Source organism: Brienomyrus brachyistius, chromosome 12 (assembly GCF_023856365.1).
Source record: "Brienomyrus brachyistius isolate T26 chromosome 12, BBRACH_0.4, whole genome shotgun sequence".
Classification (NCBI taxonomy): Eukaryota; Metazoa; Chordata; class Actinopteri; order Osteoglossiformes; family Mormyridae; genus Brienomyrus; species Brienomyrus brachyistius.
The window spans coordinates 26,459,475-26,486,874 of NC_064544.1; the positions used below are offsets into that span (position 1 = coordinate 26,459,475).

At 43.6% G+C, this 27,400-nt stretch overlaps 2 protein-coding genes across 3 annotated transcripts in view; both read right to left on the reverse strand.

Moving 5' to 3' along the window:
• Window positions 1-27,400, reverse strand: part of LOC125705360 (uncharacterized) — a 311,911-nt gene that overhangs the window by 228,987 nt on the left and 55,524 nt on the right. Inside the window, exons 5-12 of the mRNA XM_048971904.1 lie at window positions 27,173-27,253; window positions 17,153-17,257; window positions 9,239-9,331; window positions 7,188-7,277; window positions 5,627-5,719; window positions 5,358-5,453; window positions 4,864-4,882; window positions 4,551-4,605 (exon numbers count right to left, since the gene is read on the reverse strand). Of these exons, the coding sequence (XP_048827861.1) occupies window positions 4,551-4,605; window positions 4,864-4,882; window positions 5,358-5,453; window positions 5,627-5,719; window positions 7,188-7,277; window positions 9,239-9,331; window positions 17,153-17,257; window positions 27,173-27,253 (632 nt within the window). The remainder of the gene's footprint in view (window positions 1-4,550; window positions 4,606-4,863; window positions 4,883-5,357; window positions 5,454-5,626; window positions 5,720-7,187; window positions 7,278-9,238; window positions 9,332-17,152; window positions 17,258-27,172; window positions 27,254-27,400) is intronic.
• The window catches only part of LOC125705352 (uncharacterized), a 148,972-nt gene that overhangs the window by 40,939 nt on the left and 80,633 nt on the right, over window positions 1-27,400 (reverse strand). The gene's annotated exons all lie outside the window — the stretch shown is intronic.

The window sequence follows — 27,400 nt, forward strand, 5'->3', positions numbered from 1 at the left end:
GCCTGCGCAGCTCCCCCTGCCTGCAGCTTCCGGGCAGGTGCCCCCACTGCAGCAGCCTGCAGCTCCCGGGCAGGCGCCCCCACTGCAGCAGCCTGCAGCTCCTGTTCCTGACCGCGCTCCTGTTCCTGACCGCGCTCCTGTTCCTGACCGCGCAACCTGTTCCTGACCACGCTCCTTTTCCTGACCGCGCTGCAGCAGCTCCCGAGGCGCCCCCTCCGCCTGCAGCTCCAGTCCTTGACCCCGCTCCTGTCCATGACCCCTCTCCAGTCCCTTCTGCCCCAGTCCCCGAGGAGGTCCCAGAGGACTCCACCGTAGCTCCTCCCTCTTCGGAGGTAGAGGAGCTTGAATGGAACCCCTCGGGGACCCTGCTCGTGACTCTTAGTCCCTCACCTCGGCGACGTCGACCCCGACCTGGGGTCGGCATGTCTGTGTCCCGCAAGGGGAGGGGGCACAGACGCAGGGCTGGGGTCCCACCCGCCCTGCCCCCTGGCTCGCCCTGCCTCGCCTGCGCTGGGGCTTGGTTGGCGCCTGCGGGTCCTGGCTCTCCGAGTCGGCTGTCGCCTGCGGGTCCCCCTCCGGTGCCTCGTCGCCCTGCCTCGCTCCCCCCTCCAGTGCCTGGTCGGTCGCCGGGGGGCTCCCCGACGGCGGCTCCTCGGTTGCCTGCGGGGCCCCCACCTTCGGCCCATCGGAGGACGTCGGCACCTACGCCGGCTCCCCCTCTCGCCTTGCCTTCGCCCTGGCCCCTTCCAGCTCCCTCGTCCCCTTCCCTGGTGCTCCCTCCTGCTCCCTCCCTGGCCCCTCTGCGGGTCCCTCGCCCTGTCTCCTCTGCCCCTCCGAGGTCCCCTCTGGCTCCGGCCTCCCGGCTGCCGCCCGTCGCCCGCTGGGTCTCCCTCGGGCTCCCCTTAGTTCCCCCTCCTTGTCTCCCTACGTCCCTGTCTTTGTCCCGCCTGTCTCTGCCCCTCCGTTTTCTGCTCGCCCTTTCGTTCCGCCCGTCTCTGCTCCTCGTCCTCCTCTGTTCCCTTCGTTTGCTCCTGGTCCTTTTGTCCCTCCTGTCTCTGTCCCGCCTGCTTTTGTTCCTCGCCCGTCTGTTCCGCCCTTTCGTGTTCCTGGTTTCCCGTTCCCTCCTTGCACTCCCGCTCCTTTTGTTCCGCCTGTTCCCTCTGTCTCTCCCTTCCTGATCTGTCTCTCTGCCTTCCCGTCCCTTTGTCAGGTTCTGTCTTACGTCTTGTCCCTGGCTTTGTTCTGTGTCTCTGTCTTGTTCCCGGTGTTGATGGGTTCTGTTTTTGTTTTTCAGGTCCTGGTTTACCTCGTCCCGTCCGTCGCCCCCTTCCTTGGCGCGCCCGGTGAAGCGCGCCTTTGGGGGGAGGTTCTGTCATGCCCGGCTCGTCCGCTCCTCCTGTGTGCCACGCCCCCTGCTTACCCACGTGTGTTTCCCGGATCGTACCTAGCTGTGTCCGTTTGCTTTCAATCAGTCCTGTGTATTTCAGTCCGTGTCTTACCTGAGTCCTTCGTCCGTCATTGATGTCAGTCAGTGTCCGATGTTCCCCGAAAACCTTTGATTAAACTCCCTTTCGTCCCGAATCCTGCCTGCCTGCTTCCTGATTCCCCGCTTGCCCTCACGATCGCCGCTCTGCCCGCGATCACCCGTGACAGTTGGGAAGTTTTATGTTAAATAAATAGCTGACAGATGAATGAACTAATGTAAATAAAAAAGTAACACCATGTGAAAAAATGTGTTTGTCTGGGCTGGGCTGAGGTGATTTTACAAACCTAACGTTAATGCATCAGAATGCTGGGCAACTAATATATAACCCTCTGCAGTCAAAGACCTTCTGAGGCACTTTGGAGATGCCTTGACTTGCTCTGACTTCTCTGTATATATCAGCAGCACAAAACATAATGACTTTTAGTTTTGTTTTTAGTGCAAATAAAGATATAATAATATGGTAGCAGTATTTTGCCAATATTTTATTTTCTTTTTATATATATTTTCTATATATTTTTAGAAAAGTTCATTCTGCAAAAAACTGATTTTCAAAACATTCAAAATAATGTAAAAAATCACAAACTGGTCAATATCCAGAAAACTCTGGAACATCTTAGCTATGTAAATGTTTTAAAATCATTCACACATTCCTTCTAGTTTAATAAATTGGGAGCTATTACTTAAGTACAGCGGTACCTCAGTACTCAAACTCATTAGAACTCGAATTTCTTAAAAGTCGAACCAACCAGTTTGAAAAAAAGACATAGAACTCCATCTGAATCTCAGAAGTCGAACCGTGAACGCCGACCTAAGAATTTGTAAGCACGGGGAAATGAGTCACGTGGCACGTCTCTCAGCGGAAACAGAGGGTAAGCATTTGCTGTGGTAGCATCGTTTGTTGGTGATAGTGCTTTTTTATTGAAAATATCAGGTAATACACTGTACTTTATGTCATTTTGGTAGCCATTGCTCACCAAAAAGTCACGCAATAGACCTGGCATGCAGGGCAGAAGATACTCTGTCTCATCGCACTTGGGACAGTTTCTGTGTCTTCTAGGAATCCTAACCACCAAATGATACATTGGAAGCTTGATCATAGAATATATTTAACTCCACTGAAACGATTGTACAGGGGCGGCAGGGTGGTGCAGTGGTTAGCACTGTTGCCTCATACCTCTGGGACCCGGGTTCGAGTCTCTGCCTGGGTCACATGTGTGTGGAGTTTGCATGTTCTCTCCATGTCGTCGTGGGGTTTCCTCCGGGTACTCCGGTTTCCCCCCACAGTCCAAAAAGGCTAATTGGACTTGCTAAATTGCCCGTAGGTGTGCATGTGTGAGTGAATGGTGTGTGAGTGTGCCCTGTGATGGGCTGGCCCCCCATCCTGGGTTGTTCCCTGCTTCGTGCCCATTGCTTCCGGGATAGGCTCCGGACCCCCCGCGACCTAGTAGGATAAGCGGTTTGGAAAATGGATGGATGGATGGATGGAGACGATTTTACATCGTAGATGTTTCCTCATCTCCAAATTGTAATCTCTGTTCTCATGGGGTATTAGGGTCTTTTTTGCATTGTCCTTTCTTTCCAGCACCAGCTAGACACTGATACATCTTTTCTAATAGGCAGGGATATACTATTTACCCCCAATCTGTTTGAATGATTTTTCAAACTGGACTTTTACTCCTTTTCAAAAGAACCTTCTTCTTGCTGCTTTTACAGCAGCTAAGAAATGATTGTTTTGTCGTCGGAAGCCTCCTCACTCAATGTGGAGACATTTATGGGCTCTTAGTTTGCTGGATATTATTTCTATGGAGCTTCTAACAGCTCGTATGTGAGACGTTACCTTCAGAACCATCAGCAGGTGGTGACTTGCTTATGCCAAAGTTAAGGAACTAACTGACCTCCGCTGACTCTTGCTCCATGAATGTAGTCATTTATTTTTTCTATCTGATTTATTTTTTTCATTTCAGTTTTCTCTATGTTTGTACATGTTATGCATTTTTGTATACGGAGCAGATGTTTGTTTTTGGGTAGAAGGAGTGGGTATGAAAAGTGTTTGTCTGTTTATCTATTCTGTCAGTTTTCCTTTTTTTCTTATTGTACTGATAAATAAAAACAGTGGCTAACAAAAAATAAACAGCGCACTGACTTTGTGGGGACTGCATTGTCCACACAGAAGCAGATGTAGATTGTGGAACAGTGGCTGAGTCTCTCAGTTTCCTCCCTGTAAGACTCACAGAGTTTGTCCCAGTCTGTCTCTTCTAAGGCATCCTGCACTTCCTCATGGTCCTGGTGCTGGCTGGCAGCTGTTAAATTACTGGTATATATGTTGGGGTAAGATGTGTCATATTGGGGTCAGAGATGCCCCCAGTGCAGGGTCCTGTTGGCCCTGGTGGTGCAGTGCACAGACTGAAAAGCTGGTGAGGATGGAGGAGAGTGAACCATGACTGAAATCGCCAGAAATGGCAATAAAAGCCGTGGGGTGGAAAGTATTTTCTTCATGGCTACTGTGGCGTCTGCCAACTGGGGTACGTACACAGCCAACACAATACAGTGGCATGTAATACAGCTGCAAAAAGCAGGAGAACATTCCTGTTCCACGCCATGTTAGTCATAAAAAGGTATTTAAAAAAGATATAGAGAGAACTATAAACTTACGATACGCAAATAACAAAGAAAACAAACAAACACACACATGGGAGCTGCTGCAGCAGGCAGCCAGACAGGGCAGCCCTGGAAGTGACTACATTACAGTGACTACATTACAGTGACTACATTACAGTGACTACATTACAGTGTGACATGACCGCCTTCCCTACCATGTGTAACATCAGCGGCCCGTGACCATGGAGAATGTACTGATATGTTCCTGTGTGCTGGAGTCATAATAAGGGCTCTTCCTCTACCTCAACAGACTCCATACTTGCAGGGAAGGAGGAAGAGCACAAGGGCCACAGATCTGCTACAGACACAATTATGTATAATAATCTGAGGGAAGATGGTCAGACTGATGTAGAGAAACAGGCCCCAGGATACCAGCCAGAGGGACAGATGTGTGTTGAGCACCTACCTGGTCTGGCTCAGGATCTTGGTGTCTCTCAACCAAACCCAACTGTTCTTTTATTCTAAGGAAAAACAGTTATTACAGAGTTTTTGTCAGAATATCACCGTGTAAGTACAGTGATTTATGAGTATCTTACCAATTCCTACAACCATCTTAAATTTATGTAATTCTAAAGTTGGATCATAGACTTGAACTGTGATGGAGTGTTGTAAAATTTTAATATTTCACACCTCACACCTTCCGGCTTGGGCTCTGTGTAGTTTGCATGGATGGATTTTCTTTACATTAATTACATTTTATCAAAAAAATGTCTACTTACTTTTCTTTTTTGGCCAACCCTATAATTAAAAAAAGATTCAATTAATCATGTTGAAGCTCAAAATATTAAGACATCAATTGGGGCATATTGTACAGTAGCCATTTCTGTATTACATGGACACGTGTGCTGCATCAGTGAGGATGTTTATATTATCTCCCTTCCTTTGTAATAGTCAGGCTCCCCATTACAGTCTCAGTGCCCCCTTCTGGCAGGAGGCCATTATAGTCCTACACCACTGAAACAGCATTATAAAGGAAGAGCAAAATAGCTCAAAAGCATTAAAACAGCAGTGATATGAAATGTTACATCCGGAGCCACATTGTATAGTGAATAAATAACAATGTGGTTATAAATGTAATATTCATCCAGGTTACAGTAAGTGCTGAGCATGTGGAGATGTAAACAATGACTGGAAAGCCACCAACATGCTGGAAAAGTCCCAGTGCACATATTAAACCATGGTAAATTATGCATCGTATCCCTGTTATACTTACAGTATGCAGACATCTGTATAACAAGCCAACCAAAGAGGAAGACAGACCCAGAATTCAGGACAATCAGCCGTAGATCCAGTGGCTGTTTTCCTGTGTCTGAAATGACATCATCACAAAAATCACTGAGAACTGAGGTCAGTAACTGAGCAGTAAGTGACAGATATTAAACCACAGGAATCTATATTTTTCCTAAAGGGTTTGTACAATTTAGTTGTTTCGTTAAGTTTACATAATAAAAGTAAAACATCTTAAATTTATATTGTATTTACCTGCTTTGAGTTTTAATGCTACAGCCAGGGCAACACAATTCAGGAGAGGGAGAGCAAAAGTCCCTGATAAATAGACACATTTACGGGGTTTGGCTGAAATGTAGAGAGTAAAGCATTAGTCATACAGCTATATACAGTGCTGTGATGTAGTATTTGCCCTGATTTCCTCTATTTTTAACATCCATAACACTTAAATGTGTCTGATAACAAATACATTTAGTATAATACAAAGAACATTCTATGTGCACAACACAGTTTTTAAATGATTATTTGATTCACTGAAGGAAGGGAAAAAACCTAAAAATAAAATTAAAAAACAAACAAATATTCCCCAAGACCCATAGCACCCATGTGACAAAATAATTCCCCCCCTTTGGCATCGTTTGAGAAATTTAGCCCACTCTTCTCAACAGAATTGTTTCAGGATTCAGCCATATTGGAGGGTTTTCAAACATAAACTGCCCATTTAAGGTTCTGCCCCAATTTCTCAATGAGGATCAAGTCAGTACTGTTAATAGGCCTCTGCAAAACTTTAATTTTGTTTCTTTTCAGTCATTCTTAGGTGGACTTGTTCTTGTGCTTAAGACCACAGACTCATGATGGACATTCTCATTCAGGACTTTCTGGCAAACAGCTGAATTCATGCTTCCCTCAATTACAGCAAGTCGCCCAGGCCGAGCAGCAGCAAAGCCTCCCCACAGCATCACTCTGTCATCATGTCTGACTGTGGCCATGATGTTCTTTGTGTGGAAGCTGTGTTAGCAGGACCCATGTCTTCCAAATAGCTCCACTTTTGACTCATCAATCCACAGAACATCCTCCCAAAAGTGTTGGAGGTAATCAAGGTGTCTTTTGGCAAATGTTAGATGAGCCTTCATGTTACTCTTACTTAGCTGTGGTTTCTCCTTGCATCTCTCCCATGGACACCATTATAGCCCAGTGTCTATCTAATCATGGAATCAGACATTAACCACTGAGAGAGGCCTGTAGTTCTTTAGATCTTCGTTTGTGGTCTGCTGTAACTTCCCTGATCAGGTTTCTTTGTGCTCTTGGAGTAATTCTGTTCAGCTGGCCACTCCTGGGCAGATCTGCCACTGTTCCAAGTTTTCTCCATCTGGAGATGATGGCTGTCATGGTGATTCACTGCACTCCAAGGGTTTTAGAGAGTGTTTTGTACCCCTTTCCTGACTGATTTATTTAATTGATTTTCTTTCTCGGGTCTTCAGGAAGTTCTTCTGATTGAGGCATGGTCTGCTGCTTCTTCAGACCCCTTATCCAGCTCCATATTGTTCCTCAGGGCTGGCAGCAATCAAGCTTGGGTGTGTCTAGCTTATCATTTAGATTTGGTTCTTAGCTTGATTGATTAGCAATTATTTTGTCACAGCCCCATATACACAGTCAAACAGCCATTGGATTTTTTTATTAAAACATTTGCAATACTCTGTTTACAAAATAAAAAATCATATTATTTAAAATGTAAAAGAGTATTCAATAAACAAAATATTTAAACAACTTATTAATAAATGAGTAAAAATTATTTTCATGTAAAACAAATACGTACCAAGTAAATGTTCCCGCTTCCAGAATCGAAACAGGAATGTGACAGTCAGAATGTAGATGAACACAAACTCGCAGATCTTTACAGGTCGTCCTGTGGCCAGAATTAGTTGCAGTTAATTTCAGTTTCTAAAACAACAAAGTTTATTAATGAAATAAAAAGCTTCTTGTCCCTCTGAAGTCAGTAAATACATACAGTCAAAGTAAAAAGTATGTGAACCCTCTGGAACTATCTGGTGTTCTGCATGAATTGATCATAAAAAGTTATCTGATCTTCATCTAAGTTACAGGTACTGAAATGCATAATGAGCAATAACACACAAAAATTTATACTCTTTCATGTCTTTATTATTCAAATGTATTCAAAGTTCACAGTACTAGTGGAAAGAGTAAGTGAATCCTTAGGTTTAATAACTGGTTGACCCTCCTTTGGCAGCAATGACCTGAATCAGGCGCTTCCTGTAACTGCAGGTCAGACCTGCACATCATGTGGGGGGAATATTAGCCCATTCTGCCCTGCAGAACAGCCTTAACTCCTCCATATTCTTTGGTTGTCTGCAAGTCATTCCACAGCATCTCAATAGGACTGAGATCTGGGCTCTGACTGGGCAACTCCAAAGGCGGATTTTGTTCTTCTGAAACCATTATGCTGCGGATTAGCTGTGATGTTTGGGATCATTGTCCTGTTGCATCACCCAGCCTCTTCTGAGCTTCATTTGATGGACAGACACCCTCACACAATCCTAGAGAATTGGTTGATAAACTTAGGAATTCATTTTCCCCTCAGTGATGCCCAGCTGTCCAGGCCCTGACACAGCAAAGCAGGCCCAAATCATGATGTTCCCTCCATCATGTTAGTGTAGAGTTTTCATGTTGATATGCGGGTGCCCTTTTTATACCAAATGAAGTTCTGCTTGTTCTTCCCAAATGGTTGAATTTTGGTTTCATCACTCCACAAAATATTTTCCCAGTACCGCTGTGGAGTGTCCAAGTGCTCTATTGTAAACTTCAAGTATGCAGCAATGTTCTCTTTGACAGCAGTGGCTTCCTCCTTGGTGTCCTGCCATGGACTCCTTTCTTGTTCTGTTCTGCTTAATGTTGATTCATGAACAGAGATGTTAGCCAGTTCTACTGACGTCCTCAAGTCACTCTAGGGTTCTTCATTACCTCATTGATGACTTTGCGTTGAGCTCTTGGGGTCGACTTGGTGGGGCTCCCACTTCTAGCCAGAGTAGCCACAATACCAAATTTTCTCCATTTATAGTCAACTTGCCTATCAGTAGACTGATGAAAATCTAAAATACCTGAGATGGCTTTGTAACCCTTTCCAGCCTTATGTAAAGTAATAATTCTTGATCGTAGCTCTTCAGAGAACATAGAGCTCTTTTGTGTGATGCATGATTCCCATCTGGATATGCTTCTTGTCAAAACGTCAAACTCAGACTTTTCACTGTTTTTATCAATCACAGTAATTCTAGTCCACACCTCTGAACTCATGTCATTAAATGGACTCCAGGTTTGCTAAATTCTGACTGTAATGAGCATTTTAAGAGGTTATTAGCTTAGGGTTCACTTAATTTTTCCAATCTTCAGTTTCACAGTTTGAATGACTTTTTCAATATGAACAAATATTCTCTGAAAATCTGTGCATCTTTAGTTATAAGAGACTGTTTGTTCATTATTGTGACATGAAGATATGACCATGTTTTATATGGGAATTAGACATAAATACAGAACATTCCAACGGGTTTGCAAACTTTTTACTTTGACTTTATCTGGAGACACATAGAACAAGTTAATATCAAAACATCTTACACAGAATATATTACTGTCTGCTTCATATTCATTACATCAAAGTATATGCCTTTATTAGTAGAGTGTCATTCAATAATAACTTCAAACTAGAAATGGTTATATTGCATTATTGTTAACAGTAGCTCGAAAAATATTTCTGATTTATAAACATTTTACAAACACCATTTACCAAATGATTGACAAATGATTAGAGCTCTACTACAGTCAAATTGTTTGCTTACAGTTAAAGGTTTTCCTTACCTTTGTCATTTTCTATAATCACACTTAGATACAGGAAACTTAATATCAGGTGAAGCAGGAAGAAAATCCCCAGAAGGATTTTCTGAGCAAAATCTGAAAAACAATAAAACACATAAAATAACAGATGAAATAAATATAACATACAACAGGCCCCGTTAAACATTATCCCTCTGTGTACTTCTGGCTGTTATATCTTTGAGGGGTGGGAACATACAGGGGGTGGGCAAAATAATGGATACATCAGTATATTAATCTCAAGGACCTAATAAGGAATTTGGCCCCTTTAATTGCAATAATATGTTCAGATTGTCCTACGGTGTGGTCATCTAATCCTGATGTGTGCAGTGGGACACTGGACCGATCTTCAGAAAAAAAAGCCTCCAGATCTTTGCAAGATGAATAACGTGGAAATCGACTTCACACACTGTGCACCTGAAAGTCCCATAAAACTCTAATGGTGTTTAGATCTGGTGGCTGGGAGGCCAAGGAAGGCATCTGACATCATCCTGGTGCTCATGAAACCTCTCCTGAATGTGTTTAGCAGTGTGTATGGGGGCATTATCATCTTGGAATGAGGGAACATTATGAGGGAACAGTGTCTGAGCCACAGGGAGCAGCTGCTCTTGTAAAAAGCCCTCATGTTCCTTGGCTGTTATAGGACCATGCAGAGCATCATCACACCTAATGACTCCCACAAGATGGCTGCCCACACCAATAGACACTGTGGGCTGATGGTGTGCTTTGATTTTCTCTAGATGTAACCCCATCCAGAGGCTCTGCAATACTTACCTATTGAGCACACTGTGAAATACTGCACTGCTGAACACACTCTGTAGTACTGCACTAGTGAGCACACTGCAATACTGCTCTGCTGAGCACACTCGGCAATACTCCACTGCAAAGGACAGCGGTTCATTGATGCATTGGCCCCTTAAGTTATTGTGCATCGTAATTCTCATGAGAATAACAACTCGACCACATACCCCTGTTTATGTTAGCAGCTTACACCTCCCTCAGGAAAAGAGACCCCCCCCCACACCAAGAACTGTTATAACGTGGCCTGAAGGTGCATCCTCACAGCTGCAGGACCGTTTTGAAAAAGCAGACTGGAGTGTTTTTGAATCTCACCACTTCTTACACTACATCTGTACTCTTCTACATCGAGCACTGCACAGACACCATCACCAAGGTAAAACACATCAGGGTGTATGCCAACCAAAAACCCTGGATGATGACAGAGGTCAGGACACTGCCTTCAAGTCTGGTGATATGGAACTGTACAGTGCAGCCAGAGCGGACATGAGAAGGGGCATCAGAAAGGCCAAGTGGGATTATTCGAGGAGCATCTCCACAGCAACAACTGGAGGCAGGTGTGGTGGGGGTCCGAAACATCACAAACTACAAACCCAGACCTAATGCTGTGGGTGGCGATGCTGCGTTGATGGAGGAGCTGAACTGCTTCTTCAGCCGCTTTTAACAAAAAACACCAGATCCGACTGCATCACATCCACCGGTGAACAGCAGCCGCATCTTCAGGGTGGGGGAGCATGACGTGAGGCACATGCTTCCCGGTATTAAACCCCAGTAAAGCGGCAGGACCTGACAGCATCACAGGTAGAGAGCTGAAGGACTGTGCAGACCAGCTCAAGGGGGTTTTCACTAAATATTCAACCTGTCTTTAACACAGGCCATTGTCCCACCTTGCCTGAAGGCCTCCAGCATTATCCCTGTTCCAAAAAAGACCAACAGCAGCCTAAACGACTTCCGGCCAGCAGCTCTCACTCCAATTGTTATGAAGTGTTTTTAGAAACTGGTCAGAAATCACATCATTGAAGGACTTCCACCCACATTCGACCCCCATCAGTTTACATACAGGAAACACAGATCGACGGAGGATGCAATAGCCTCAGCCCTCCACATACCCCTGACCCACCTGGAATAGAAGGACAGTTATGCCAGGCTTCTTTTTGTCGACTTTAGTTCGGCATTTAACACGATCATCCCAAATAGACTGGTAACAAAATTAAACAACCTTGGCTTCTCATACTCCACCTGCCTCTGGATTAAGGACTTCCTCAGCGACCCCCCCACAGAGAGTCAAAATGGGGCTTCAGTTCTCCACAGCACTCAGCCTCAATACTAGTCCCCTTTTGTACACTCTCTACACACACGACTGCACCCCCACCCACCACAGTGGTCAAGCTCATCACAGGGGGAGATGAGTCTGAATACAGGAACGAGGAGGAAAAACTCTGCACAGCAGAGACTCCACTTCCCGAGGGTCCTGAAAAACAACACCCTAACCAAGGAGCTGCTCATCTCGTTTTACAGATGCTGTGGAAAGTCCGCTGACACACTGCATGCCAGTGTGGTTTGCCAGCTGCACGGATCAAGAAAAGGCAGTGCTCCAGAGGGTCACCAACACAGCGCAGAAGATCATGGGCTGCACTCTCCTCTCCTTGGAGGAGCTGTACGGGTCCCTCTGCCACTGTAAAATCTGCAGCATCCTGAAGGACACATCCCACCCGGCACATCACCTGTTCCAGCTGTTACCCTCAGGAAGGCGAAACAGGTCAATAAAAACAAAAACAAACAGACTGAAAAACAGCAATTATAAATGAACACCGGAAGGGTATTTGCTCACTCTCACAAACCTGGGCAATACCTTACCAAGTTAAACCTGTGCAATATTTCTAAAAAACTTACAATGTGCAAAAAACTGCTCTGTTATATATAACTTTTTTTGTACATAAGAAAATTATTTGTAATTATTTCATTTATTTATTGATTGTAATATTATATTATTTTTGCACTGCAAGGGACTGAACACAGTTTTCTTTATACCTTTTTATGATGACAATAAAGTTTCTGATCCTGATTCTGAGAAATATGACCGTGGAATATTGATGGATATTCTAGCGAATTACAATGGAAAGTTTGGCCCTGCTTATACGTTTTGTGTGATATGGAGGAACTGGGCTGGTCTGGTTTGCTGAGGAGCATGAGTCAGACTGAACCATTAACATCACCTATTACAGCCACCTGGGGAATAAGGAAGCACAAACAGTGTGAGAGGAGGCAGAAGAGAGGAAAGAGAGTCGGGATGCATGCTAGGCTAACAGCTAACCCCAGCAGGCCAGTGATACCGTCAGCTCTACTTTACAACGTCCACTTTAGAAAATAATCTAGATGAGCTTCGCTTACAGTGACACACACAGTGGAAGATGAAGGACTGCTGTGTGTTTGTATTCACTGAAACCTGAGTCCATGATAACATCCCTGTTGCGGGAATCCAGCTAGCAGGGCTGACGTCTTTCAGGGCCGATAGAGATGCCGCTAGCTTGTTGTCGGATCCAGTAAAAATTAGTTAGTTGGTAGTGAATGTCCAGTCCCACTGTTAATTAAAAATGTCCATGGCACTGACCAGTCAGTCAAAAACTTATTAGCCAATGGGGACGCGTCCCTGAAAAAACCCGCCCATGCGAGAAGTTTCTGTCAGACTTGTAAACAAAAAGTCAGGGAGCGCGAGTGAGGAAGCTGGCAGCATAAACAAAGGAAAACATTATCAAAAGACCAATCATGTGTTTGCATGTTATAAATTTCACTTTTGAGATGACAATTCTTTTGCTTCAGATATTATTTTTCTTCTCGAAGCCTTGTTTTTGCTTGATGTCAAAAAAGTTTTGCTTGATAATATTGGCATAAATCTGATTCCATATGTGTGTGTGTGTGTGTTTCAGGTGCATAAGGAGTGACTGCCAATTTTTGTTTTGCTAGCATGTATTATTTGCTGTTTAGTCAGTTAGGGAGTTAGAACGTAAGAACATAAGACCATAAGAAATTTACAAACGAGAGGAAGCCATTCGGCCCAACAAGCTCATTTAGGGACAACTTAACTAATAGCTCAGAGTTGTTAAATTCTTATCTAGCTCTGATTTAAAGGAACCCAGGGTTTTAGCTTGTGCTACACTAACAGGAAGACTATTCCATACTCTAACTACACGCTGTGTAAAGAAATGCTTCCTGAAATTGGTTTTAAAATGTTCTCCCGTTAATTTTCACCTATGGCCATGAGTTCTAGTATTTAAACTAATATTGAAGTAGCCATTTCGCTAAACAGCATTAGCTGTAGAGTTTGTCGTTTGGTTTCTCTTATCTTCACACTTAGGTAAGTTTAGCTGTGGGTTGCGTTCAGCAGCTGTGCTTTGTTTGTTATTATAGCTGTGGTCACTCATGAGATCTTTTGAACTGGGTTCATTTATTCTTTCTCCGTCTTGTGCCAATAAAATATACAAAAAAACAGGACAATACCCCTTTGTGTACTTGTGTTCCCTTGTTCATCACACCCTCTCTTTCCTTCACTCCACTTCCCCTTTACCTTAGATTCTGTTATGTTCTGTCCCTAGACTGGGGCCCGTAACACCAAGGATGACTGCAGAGGTTCACACATTTCTGAAAACCCGGAATGCAGCCTTCAGATCCAAGGACCAGGTTGCTCTCCACTCAATGAGGGCTGATCTATCGCAAGGATCAGAATGGCTAAATGGGCCTATGCTGGAAAAATCAGTGGCTACTTCATGAACACCAGAGACAGCAGGCAGTTGCGGCAGGGAATCCAGGCCATAACTGATTATAAAACCCGACTGCAGATTGATGACAGTGACACTACACTTCCTGACCAAGATCAAGGCAGGGAGAGACTGAGATAAGACCTGAAACAGACTAATGTTTTAGTCTAAATGACATGACACACTATAAAATGTGGAGCATTGGCACCATCTTGGGACTAGGCAGTATGGCCTAAAATTTGTGTCACAGTATAATTTGAACCATGGATGTTCAATATAACATGCTTCTATAAAAATATAACATTTTGCTAAATAAGACGCACCTCACAGTACTGTGTTAACAAACATATGAATATTAAGCCTTTGTGATAAATATTGATGCTTTACGATGAGTGGTCTTGACTGGTTTTGAAATAAAACATCAAGTCTTTTATGTCCAAGACCGAGACAAGAATGAATCAAAATATAGTCGATTCTAAGATGAGACCAAGACTGCAAAAAAATGGTCTCCAGACCAGGACCAGTTTCAAATACTTCAATACTACCTTAAGCCAGGCCACAGTTCCCAAGTGCTTCAAAACCAGTACAGTCAATCCAGTAGCAAAGAGATCAGCTACAACCTGCTTGAACAACTACAATCCTGTTACACTGACGGTGATTGCAAATGAAATACTTAGAACGACTCAGTGCAAGTCACACGATAGCAGACCTTCCCATTTTGTTGGATCCACACCAGTTCGATCATCCTAACCAGTCTATAGAAGAGGTTGTATCTTCCATACTCCATATAGTTGCTGTGTCACTTGGACAATACAAATCCTTGTCAGAATGCTGTACACAGACTTTAGCTCTGCAGTACCATAATTCCACACAGGTTGGATAAAACACATTCCCTGCCTGGTCTCAGCACCTTCACCTGTTGCTGGATCATGGATTTCCTGATAGAGACCTCAGACAGTCCAGGTTGCCAGCAGAACTTCAGGCTCCATCATTGTGAATACAGGGACCCCCCAGGGGTATTTACTCAGCCCACTGTTCTTCACACTGTTAATTCATGACTGATCTGCTAAATTCACCATGAACCAGATCATCAAGTTTGCTGACAATACGACTGCTGTGGGACTTATCAGTAACAATGATGAGACAGCATACAGACAGGAGGTCAACAATCTAGCAAGCTGCAGCAAAGATAACAACCTGGCCCTCAACATCAACAAAAGCAGTTAGATGATTGTGGATTTCAGGAGTCCCATTAGCCAAACACCACTCAGTGGAGTTGCTAACTGGAATGCTAGCAGTAGGAGAATTATGTGGAGACGAGGCCAGGAGGCACCAGGAAAATGAGGAGAAAGGCTGATGTGAGACTGTAAGGTGTCACGGACTCAGGAGTTTCTATCATGGGGGCATGGTATGGTGCAGGCAGAATAAGCAGTGGGCGATCCACTGGCGGCTCAACAAGAACACAGGGGCTTATTAACAGAATCAGAAAACACTGGAAAACAGACCATGATGGGTCACAACTGAAAAGGGGTAAAAAGTAAACTGACAGAACAAAAGGATCTATGAATGGGAACTAGATTCACCGACAACAGGCAGGGAATCAAAAATAACAAACAGTAAATCAGGGAACCACAGTCAACAAGAACACCATCATCAGAAATAACATCAACAACAAATGACTTCACACAGAACAGAGCAGGATCAGGAATCTGTATACAGAGGCTAACAAGAATAACACCGGACAGGTGAGAACAATTAACAAGGGTTGGCAAAACAGGCAATAGGTTAAACTAATAATTAAATCAAGGAACTCAGAAACTAACAGGGAAACTTAGAAACAGAATATACCGAAGACAAGTAACACATAATCACAAACACAGGCACCTAGGAAAACCCAAAACAAAAAACGCAAACCACAAAACTCAGGAAGCTGAAAAATTAATACAAAAGGAAACAAGATCTACTAAAGACAAACAGAGATGGCTGGATTCAAACACAAGACAACAGGGCTTACAGATAAGCACATGCTCAAGTCATTGAGTCATGGGGCAGTGCAGGGAGGAGGGGAGACACACTAAAGACTTTAACAACAAGGAGGACAGGATGGACAGCGACATCTGCTGGCCAAATGGGGAGGAGACATAGACTGTGACAGATGGGTGCAGACATTGACAGTAAGGCAGCTGAGGAGAGAGAAGGGAGGAGAGGCGACACTTAGGAGAGGCTGCAGTCTCAGCCGCATGGGGAGGATCTTGCTGAATAAATAAAGGGCTGATTATGGCTCATCATGGAGCCTCCAAAGAACCAGGAATAAGCAGCAAAACACCAGGGAGACATTCATGGTGATAAACTGTAATAATATATCTTCATGGTCATAGATAAGAAGGTTCTAAGGGAGACATTCATGGTGATAAACTGTAATAATGTATCATCATGGTCATAGATAAGAAGGTTCTAAGGGAGACATTCATGGAGATAAACTGTAATAATGTATCTTCATGGTCATGGATAAGAAGGTTCTAAGGGAGACATTCATGGTGATAAACTGTAATAATGTATCTTCATGGTCATGGATAAGAAGGTTCTAAGGGAGACATTCATGGTGATAAACTGTAATAATGTATCTTCATGGTCATAGATAAGAAGGTTCTAAGGGAGACATTCATGGTGATAAACTGTAATAATGTATCTTCATGGTCATGGATAAGAAGGTTCTAAGGGAGACATTCATGGTGATAAACTGTAATAATGTATCTTCATGGTCATAGATAAGAAGGTTCTAAGGGAGACATTCATGGTGATAAACTGTAATAATGTATCTTCATGGTCAAGGATAAGAAGGTTCTAAGGGAGACATTCATGGTGATAAACTGTAATAATGTATCTTCATGGTCATAGATAAGAAGGTTCTAAGGGAGACATTCATGGTGATAAACTGTAATAATGTATCTTCATGGTCATGGATAAGAAGGTTCTAAGGGAGACATTCATGGTGATAAACTGTAATAATGTATCTTCATGGTCATAGATAAGAAGGTTCTAAGGGTGTGAATTGTTTTTATGTACAATGTAGGTCAGTTTGTATACTTTTGAGAATAGGGAAAATAGAAAATAAGGAAAATACTTAAATTTTGCTAAAGAAATAACCATTAAATGAATATTTCAATAAGCATCATTATGCAACAACGTGTTACAATTTTAAACTGCATATAAAGAGGGGAGAGTTAAATTTTGAGAATTACATGGATTTTAGTTGTACTTTGATGACTCATTTTAAAGGGTGACTCATGTAAATTATCAGTGACAAACAGGCTGAATATGGTTCAGTACAATGTTTCATACTTACAGTAAAATCCCTCCAAGGGCTTTTCTTCATAATACAATAAATAATCCTTGATAATCATGCAGGCACAGATTCCCAAAGCAGCTACTGGAATCGGAATTGAATATTCTGAAAAGAGAAAGATCACATTAGTCTGTGGTGCATAATTATCCACACTAGTGCCTTATCCTATGATATATGAATATAAAATGTAACATCATGACTGTGTTTGTTTAATAAATCAAAGGTTTTCCTCGTTTAAACAATCGCTGTCTTTCCTTCGGCTCCCTTTATAAAGGTACAATTCACACATTCCCAGTCACATGACACCAGGGTTGGGTTGTACTGGAATACAGGTACCGGTGTTACATATTCAGAATACACAAATGTGTCTGCTGTGTTCAGCTCATGTTATCTTTATGAACCAGTATTTGAGAATACAGACACTGTATGAGATTTAAGAGAAACTGTATTGATCCCAAAGGGAAATTCTTCTGCAAATAGCAGCAAGAGTGAAGAACACAGACAGAGATACATACAGTCCAAAACAGATAAAGTGCAAAGACAGTACAGAATGAACAAAGGAACCTGGAACCAAGGAATTAAAAAGTACACAATACAACAATAAAATATCCTGAAAAACAGGATACTGGAATATTAAGAAAATGAGTAAATATTATTATTTAATATTAATACACTAATGAGCCAAAACATTATGACTCCCCCCACGTGATGTGAATGATGTTGAGGTGACCCCAAGGTCTGGGATATATTACACAGCATTTGATACTTTCACTTGACATGTTGAATGCAGAATAAATGGGCCGAGATAATGATCTGAGTGGCTTTGACAAGAACCGAATCTTTATGGTCAGACGACTGGGTCAGAGCATCTCCGATACAGCAAGGCTTGTGGGGAGCTGACAGCCAGCCGTGGTGAGAAGCTACTGAGAGTCTGAGGAGGGAAAAACCACGACCTGCTGACAGGGTGTTGGGCGGCCATGACTGATCGATGTGAGATGTGAGTGAAGGCGATCCTGTCTGGGACAAACCAACAGAGGGGTGACTGTGACACAAATGGCAGATAATTTTGATGATGGTCACAGGAGTAACGTGTCACGACACACAGGGCGTCGAACCCTGCTGTACCTGGGGAGGACATGGTCAGGATGGTAACTCTGTCTACCGCCCCCCCCCCCTCGATTCACCCCCCTCAGTGCCGCTGAAAACCCCCAGGTGCTTAGGAAGGTCAGGCTGGGAAGCGTCCCACACTCTGTTTGAGCTGACAGAGCAGCTCACTGGGGGGTGGGGGGGGCGTCGCTGATGGAAAAGGCCCTGCAGCTGGTCATGTACCAGGACGATGTTATTCTGCATATCTGGTCCATGTTCATCCAGAGCAAATGCGCCCCCTGCAGGCAGCCCTGGGGCAGGCGTTGGAGAGAGAGATTGTGTGGGGATTGTGTGGTCTGCCCCCCCCCCCCCCAGAGATTATGCACTTGCTGCACGAGCTGTGTGCGGTGACAGCTCAGAGCTGGGGGGCCCGCGTGGGTCACGTGGCTCTAGGCCAGACTTCTCCATATCGGGGCCCCAGTCTGCTGGGGGTGTGACCAGCTTGGCCACCCAGTCAGGGAATGACCCATGCAGGGCCGAGCGCAGGGAAACAGTGCAGGGTCCGTGTAGAGGGGACTGTATGCAGCCCTAACACACTCATCCCATCACCACCTGCTGCAGAAGGGGCCCAGCAACACAGAGGGGGGAGTCTGACCCCGTTCCCCCCAGAAGCTTATGATGACGCCCCCCGGTGGCAAAGCTGGGTCACACCTGTGTTGGGACTTTTGCCATGTCCCTGTCACAGTGGAGGGAGTCCCCTACTCCGCCATAGTGGACATGGGGGGGCACTGTCACACTGGTGAGGCCTGATATGGGGCAGCCTGGACTCAGCTGAAGCCGACCCCTGTGCACATAGTGACCGGTGAGGTGACCCCCCATGAGAGGGAGGGGGATGCTGTCTGTGGCTCTCAGGGGCAAGACGGTGCATCACCCAGTGTGGGTGGCAGCAGTGCAGGACCCCTGCATCCTGGGTTAGACTCCCTCAGGGCTACAGGCTGCTGGTTAGACCTAGAGTGCGAGACTCTGAGCTTCCGGGGGGGGGGGGGGGGGGGGGGGCTACCATCACCCTGGCACCTGTGGTCACTAAATTGTATACGGCTGGAATTGCATTTGTCCTGAGCTACCCAGCTCATCTCTGCATCACCCTAAACGATGACATTCATCACTTCGACACCCGAGCAGCAGCAGAACCATTATACCAGCAGATAAGGGAGAACTCTGTGCTCAGAGCTCACAGTGACGATGGTTAAACGAGGATACGGCTCAAAAAATTGGTGTGTGATATTTAAAAAGCTTTGGGTTTAATGTTATACTTTTGTATGGCTTTGGAGGACAGAATAACTGTTAATGGTGACTTATGATCTGACTCCCTCCTAAGACTGAATGCTTTGGGATTTCAAATACACAGCAACGACAGACCACCTATCATATAATATCCTGGTTGGTTTGGCCTCTCGAAACTTAATGGTGAATTTTATGTTTAATTGTCGTAAATTGATTAGGTAAACTTAAATATAGTTTAAACTAAATTCACATGATAGTTGCACTTGTTTACAGTGAATGTGGTTAATTATATAATCAGGAGGTGTCCTGCAGCCTCTTATTGTAACACTGCATTGTTCATTGGGAGCGCGATTGTGTCAGGGACCTGCCGCTCACTCCTAATGAAGGACGACCATAGGATTTGGACTCACTACCAGATTGTTCTAATGCTGCTGAGCTTGTCCTCTTTAAGTTTCTGTTTTTGGAGAGGAACATGGGGGGGGGGGGGTACACATTGGTCACCTTTTTTAAATATAAATGTTATAAGTATTTATTGTTGGCTGAAGTGAAGCTGGTCTCATACCCTAGACATGATGTATCTTATTCAATGGTGTAAGGACATAAAACTTATAGGTCCTGCAGGCCCCAACTCTGATCAGCCTGCATCAGTCTATTTCAGATCCCCAAGAAAAGGATCCACTGGCCCAGGCAAGATTGGACTCCATGCATCAAACCATCCCTTTTAAGGAAGGCAAAGCCCTGCCGGCTCCTGAGAATAACTGGAGCAATACAGAAAAAGCAAGACCTTTCACCCCCTGGAGTGGCCAGAGTTCCACAGTCAATCCACAGAACAACAGCTGTCAGTCCCCAGACACAGACACCTTTTCCACTAGAAATAGGATAACTCACCACACATAGATGTTAGGGACAAATACACGCATGTTTGGTCTCGTTTGAATAGGCATGAGACGGCGAGTGTTATACACTCAGATTTAAGGCAGTACAGTTTTCCCTAAGAGAACTATAGAAACTTCGGCTAAACCTACCAAACTGAGAGAGCCTTTCACATGGCAGAACAAGGGAATTACGACCGCCCCCTAAAGTGATCTGATTGGCTGGGGACTTGAGAACCAAGGCCAACAATGCCCCTAAAATTAACCATTGACCGAAATTGGTCAGTCTTCAGAGACATGCCATCACATGGTTTGGATACTTAAGGAAGGGCCTCAGAAGGATTCGGGGAGTCACTCTGTAATCAGAGCTCCCACAGAGAACTGCGTGAAAGTCCATCTGTAGTCAGATACTTTCCGCAGAACTTTGTGCACTCTCAGTTGAGGAATGTGATTGTTTAATATTGTATTTGTCCAAATGTATTTACAAGTATGTGGCCACATGTCAATAATTATATATTGTAATATGTTTAAAAAATGTTGTCTTGATTACTTCATGACTGTCTGATTTGCTAACCTTTTATAAACTTTCCAGATTGGACTTCTATCCTGATTAGGACTAAAGTGGTAAATACTATCTTGCAGCCTCTGGGTTAAATCCCCTTTATCCGGGTCCCAAACTCGACTGCCCAAGTTAAGTTAGGTGGATACCAAAACCGCACCTCTGGAGTTCGCACACGCTCAGTTACGGGCCGACTTAACCTCTGAGGTCAACACATGCTGATGAAAGGTACCGGTCTACCCTCTGAGGGGCGTACACACTATGTTCCTAGGCACCGGGCATAGTCCCTGAGACGCTCACATGGTAAGACAATGGGCGGCATCGGCGGAGTCCCTGAGACGAGCCCAAAGTAAAACCTCATACAAACTACCGCAACAAAAGGTGCGCCGTCACAGCCGCTGAGGTTGACACATGTTATGATATGGGCTGCCCCCGGCTGAGCCTCTGAGGTGAACGTACGTGTGGTTCGGGTAAACATCGGCTTAATCTCCGAGGCACCCACATGCTCAGTAATTGGCAGACACTGGGCCTTTGGGGAATTATATAGGTCGAGGGACCCGAATAATCAGAGGCTGACATTGTCTTAAATGGTGTTGATTTCCGTGCATCTAAGACAAACCCTGTGGAACAAGCCCATCGATCGCCCTGTCGGCCGAGGTGAATCTGGTGGACTCCTTCGTCAGGGGTAAACTAGAGTTGGTAATCTAAAGGAGAGTCCCGAAGTAATCCGAACAACATAAACGTCATGACTACAATATACTGAAATAAGGTCATTAATAAAATGGAGTCAGATATGTGTCTAAAAGAATATCTTGTATATTAAAAAGGGTAAGTAATTCCCAGGAGCGTTTGGAAGGACCAACACGCATTCACAGCCTTCGGCTGCGCCATTGGATTCCGCCATTGGGCCAGTGGGCGGCTCCCTACAATGGTATGTATATCAGAATCCATGACTGAGCCAAATGCTGACTGTGGGATGGAAAAGCTGCATATCAAACTTATTTCATGGACTGTGAGGGGTTTGAATGGTCCTATTAAGAGGGAGAAAGTCTTCCAGCATATTAAGCTCCACAGGTCTGACATTGTTTTCCCCCAGGAATCTCACCTTAAATTAGTTGATCATTCAAGGCATAAGCGGCCATGGGTGGGACACGTATTCCATTCATCATTTAACTCTACGGCTGGGGGAAGCTGTTTGATCTCTAAAAATCTTCAGTTTATACCAGAAATAAATGTATCTGATCATAACAGGGGCACCATCATCGGCTCAGGCAGATTCTCTCATATACTTGTTATTCTAGTCTGTCTATATGCCCTCAATTTTGATGATGAGACGTTTATGATAGACCTTCATCATCAATCCCACATATGGATACTCATCTGTGGGAAATGTGTCCACCAAAAGCCCTGGAAACCTCATTAGGGTACATGGCAGTATGGACTCCATGAAACACCAGGACACTTTAAATCAAAATCTGGCTGCTTCTGCCAGGAAACTAAAACTGGCAGAAGAGAGGGCCTGGGACCCTGGATGATCTGGGGAGATTCTGTAAAGAGGAATGGTCTCAGATGCCCTGCTCTGTATTCTCCGACCTTATAGAATGTTATAGGAGGCTCGGTGCTGTTATACTGGCAAAGGGAGGCTGTGCAAAGTATTAAATGCTGGGCTGCCAATAATCATGGCATATGTGGTTTTTTTTAAAAATAATTATTTCTTGATGAAGGATTTGTTTTCTTAGTTTTTCTTTGAATATATTTATTTCAATAAAAGGTTGTTTTCTCATTTCTTCAGTGTGAGATGAAGCTACTTCAGCAAAATGTGTTTTTTTTCTAACAATTTTTTACAAATCTTTACAAGGGCTGCCAATAATTGTGAAGGGCACTGTATGTCCAATCTATATTCTATTTTCAGCTATTAATAGGCTCCTCCACCTTTCATAACCTACAGCAGAAGAGGCATCTGCTGATAAATGTGGCCATTCGCACTGTTCTTTAAAGCTAAAATGACCAATATTACAGCCTCTATAGCAGCAGCTTATGGTCCCTGCAGCTCTGATAGCGGAGCCCCTGTCTGGATGGATCCTTTTAATGAGACTGACATGGAATGATTGGAAAGAGTCACTCAGCTGTAACCATCCACATGTCATACTGGCCCAATTCCTACTCTGTCATTTAGGCAAACTTTTATGTTGTTTTCTGAATGGATTTTACATTGTAAATACATCACTATTAACAGGCACTTTTTCAGATTCTTTCAAATGTGTTGTGGTTAAATCACTCCTTAAATACACTGCAGTAGATTATATGGGCCTTAGTAATTTTAGGCCTATTTCAAATCTTCCTTTTATGTGTAAAATTTTAGAAAAGGTTGTGTATCTCCAGATAATGGAATTTATTTACAGAAACAAGATATTTGAAACATTTCAATCAGGTTTTAGATCCCATCACAGTACTGAGTGCTTTACAAAAGGTAGTAAGCGATCTTAGCCTCTACACAGACTCAAATAGCCTTTCAATTCTAACTGCATTAGACATGAGTGCTGCGTTTGACACCATTGATCACACCATCCTTTTATACCAGCTTAGGTCGACTGGACTCACTGGCTCCGTCTTAAACTGGTTCAAAACATATATAGTAGGAAGAAGTTTTCTGGTCAACTAGGCTACTTTTTATCAGCACCAGTTATGGACGACAGTGGAATTGCACAGTGTGGTATCCTTGGTCCCCTGCTCTTCTCTCTATATGCTACCTCTCAGTGACATCGTTAGGAAATACGCTGTCATTCTCCACTGTTACAACGATGATTCGCAGTTAGCCGGAAAACCTGATGCTACTGATTTAAGGAACAATTTCTGTGCTTGTGAATCAGCTAAAAATAAGTGGATGCGAAATATTTTTCTTTTAAATAAATGAAGAGAAAAGAGAGGTGATTATTATGGTCCCCAGGGAATGAGAGAGAAGCTAAAATCAAAGCTTGGTAGCTTAGTGACTCAGACTGAATCACATGTATGAAATCTTGGTGTATTTATGGGTTGTGATTTGAAGCCATATCCAATATGTGACCAAGACAGCTTTTTTCCACACGAGGAACTTGGCTAAAGTCAGACCATTTTATCACTGAAAGATGCTGGAAAGCTGATGCATGCTCTGGTTACTTCTCGTCCTGATTATTGTAACCCTCTTTTTGCCGACCTACAAAGAACACTACTGACAAATTACAGATAATTCAAAATGCAGCAGCTAGAACACTTAAAAAAAAAAATCATGTTAGATGTAGGATCACACACACACAGCTTTGTAATTATATCTTTGTGGGGACTCTCCATTCATTTCAATGGGGTAAACTCTAATCCCAACATGACGACCTTAAGCCTGCATCCACATAGCAAGTGGCTCAGGAAAGCCGCTGGACGGGTGAACATTACGTCATGGAAGAGCACTCGCCATGAAAATAAGTGCGATTGTAAAGTGTGTTTGGGCTCGAAACAAAATGAGTTACATTGTTGTTTTACATGAAAAAGGCTCTCGCTCTCTTACTGTTGGGCCGAAAAAAGGCAAATATTATAAAAGCTCAGGATGGCTCCATGAAACTTTACTTTCCATACGCGACAGTTTAACCCCTTCATGCATGAATTACGAATATCTGAGTCAGGATTTTTTTCCTGTGTGGTTTTATTTCTCTGAAGGGATGAAAACTACACCTGTTAACTTTTTTTTTCAACATACATTTCTTCTAAAAGTCCACTTTAGTGAACTGCATGCATTTGGCAATATGTCATCAAAAACTAATGAATAGAACTGATTACGTGAAAAGTATGAAAATGTATTTGGTTTTAATTCTGTTGAACAGATATTTGTATATATTTTAAGATTTATACTGTTCTGGCCTTTGGAAAAACCAGCGATGAGGAACTATGTAGCCTAAACTCTCATAATTTATTTCTAACAACAAGAAAAGAAGATTGTCTATGTGTCTCCAAATACTCCTTTCTTTCTTGCTCCATCTCTTGGCCACATCTGGTGTGGATTGGCCAGCGCAGGAAGAGGCCATGTGAATGGGCAATTTAGCAACTCCAATTAGCCTCAGCATGTTTTTGGACTGTGGGGTGAAACCGGAGTACCCGGAGGAAACCCCACGTCGACATGGGGAGAACATGCAAACTCCACACACATGTGACCTAGGCGGGGACTCGAACCCGGGTCCCAGAGGTGTGAGGCAACAGTACTAACCACTGCACCACCATGCCGCCTGTCACTATCACTAGCATTTGCTAAACCATGTTTCTCTGGCAGCCATTCATCATCACTGCCACTCAAATCATCACTGGACTCTGAAGGAATTTCCTCCACTGTCCTATAAGCTTCCCTATTCTGTACTGCACTCCTGCTCCACAAAATACAATGACAAAGATGGTAAATGTCACTCAAATAACAGAACTAATATGCACAAATTTTGTTTTCTCAGTTAATGCCTCAAGATACATTAGATTTTCACTACAAATTTACTAGAAATTTTTAAAAAAAAAAAACAAAGTTACAGCAATAGTATGACTTGTAGCTGAAATATAGCTGGCAATGCATGATGTCCAATTTAGTGGACACATGGTTAATCACAATTTACTCCTTATACAAAATCAAAACCTGAAAAATAAAAGAATAATATTGTTTTTCAGACGTTACTTTATGTTGTCATATTTTTTTTTCCTGCAAGGGTCTTCTAGAATAGAAGGATTGGCAAGATATTCCTGCTGTGTTCAACTTTTCTGCCATCTTGGTTGAAAGAAATTTTAGACGTAGTTACAAGTACTGGCCAGTGGGTGGAAGCCTATAGAGTGATGCAACAGCGTCCACTGTAGTGGCTGATATGCAGTTATACCATTGAGACCATTGCGTTTCCAATAAAATGGCTGTTGAATAGCTGTACACTGTAGTGACCACTATGCATGAAAGGGATAAGAAGAATTTAATGTAGTGAAGGAACTTCGCATATATGGTGAGGGTCAATGCATTTTTTCTGAATTATCTCTCGATTTGACTTTAAAGTGACATTAAATAATTCGGGGTACTGGGACACTGCAGTCATTAGTTTCTCCTCCATGTTGCTAAGAGGTTTGGTTCCCAAGTCGCTGAAGCTGCCCGTCGCAAAGCGGATATTATATCTGACTGGATGCCGCTTTGGTGGAGGTCGGCGCACCAGGTTCAATCGATCTGAACTTTGAGCGGCGCGGCGAAGCAGCAGAAACCGGACGCACTTTAAAATTATGCCGTGTGGACGCAGCCTAACCCCCGGTGTGGGTGTTTTAGGGATCCAACATGCCCCCCTCCCTCTCACACACGGCATACAGTCCTTAGAGCTGGTTTAAGATTTGCCTGTTCTGTGTGTCTTGTCTCCTATTTGTCAGCATAAATATCCAGATGTTACATGTCTGTATGTAACTATTATTTAAACAATTTGTCATCCTCATAAAGGTATCTCACAGATCATTGCCAATTCTATCCTCCTCACTTAAATAATAATATAAATGCATATAGTCATATACGTGCAGGTATCTACTTATTCCCATGTCTATCTTAGAGGAATTGGGAAACGTAAGGAAATGTTAGCGTATATAAGTTATCACTCTGCTTCTTATAAGGCCTGTTATAGGAGAGCACTTTGTTTCATCTAATGCAGAAACAACACCCCCCACCGCATTCCAGGGGGGTCCTTTTTGGTGCATTTCTTAACGTTCGCTTTTTCTCATCCATTCTTTGCACTGAATGAATTAATATGTGTGTTAAACACAGATGTCACATTACTGTAATAATCCAATGTTAACCACGAAGACTAATTTATAAATGCTTCATTTAATTAGTTACTCCAGGAAACTAGTGGCAACTCAAAATCACACACCCCGGATTCCCCGGGGGGAACAGAGTCGATAGATCGATACAAACCTGTGCTAGTCCTTGCTCTCTGTGTTTGCACCTGGTTCTGCTGTGTCCCAGTTGCCCTGTCCCTGCTGTTCCTGTCCCATACCCTGATTTTACCTTATTAAACCCTGTTCTCCTCCTTCCTCGCCTCTGGATCTCTGCCTCCATTTCTGCCCCCCCCCCCCCCCCCCCCCTTACACCCGTTCACTCATGACACACTGAGCCTCCACACAACAGTATTAAATGTATTAGAAACACCCACCTCCATTTACACATAATAAGTATGAAAATGCAGGGAGACTCACCTAATTTAAATGTGCCGTTCATCCAGGCAAAGAGTTGGGAATAAATAGCAAGGAACAGCATGTTAAACATTGTTGGATCATCTGTAAGGCAAAGAGAGCAAATCAGACACCTTCATTCCCTCACCAGTCTGTACAGATATAACATGATATTAAATAACAAAGTGTCCTTGGGCTTTTCCTCCCCTGAGATAAATCCTGCCGTCCCCAGGACCCGACTGCACTGTGAGG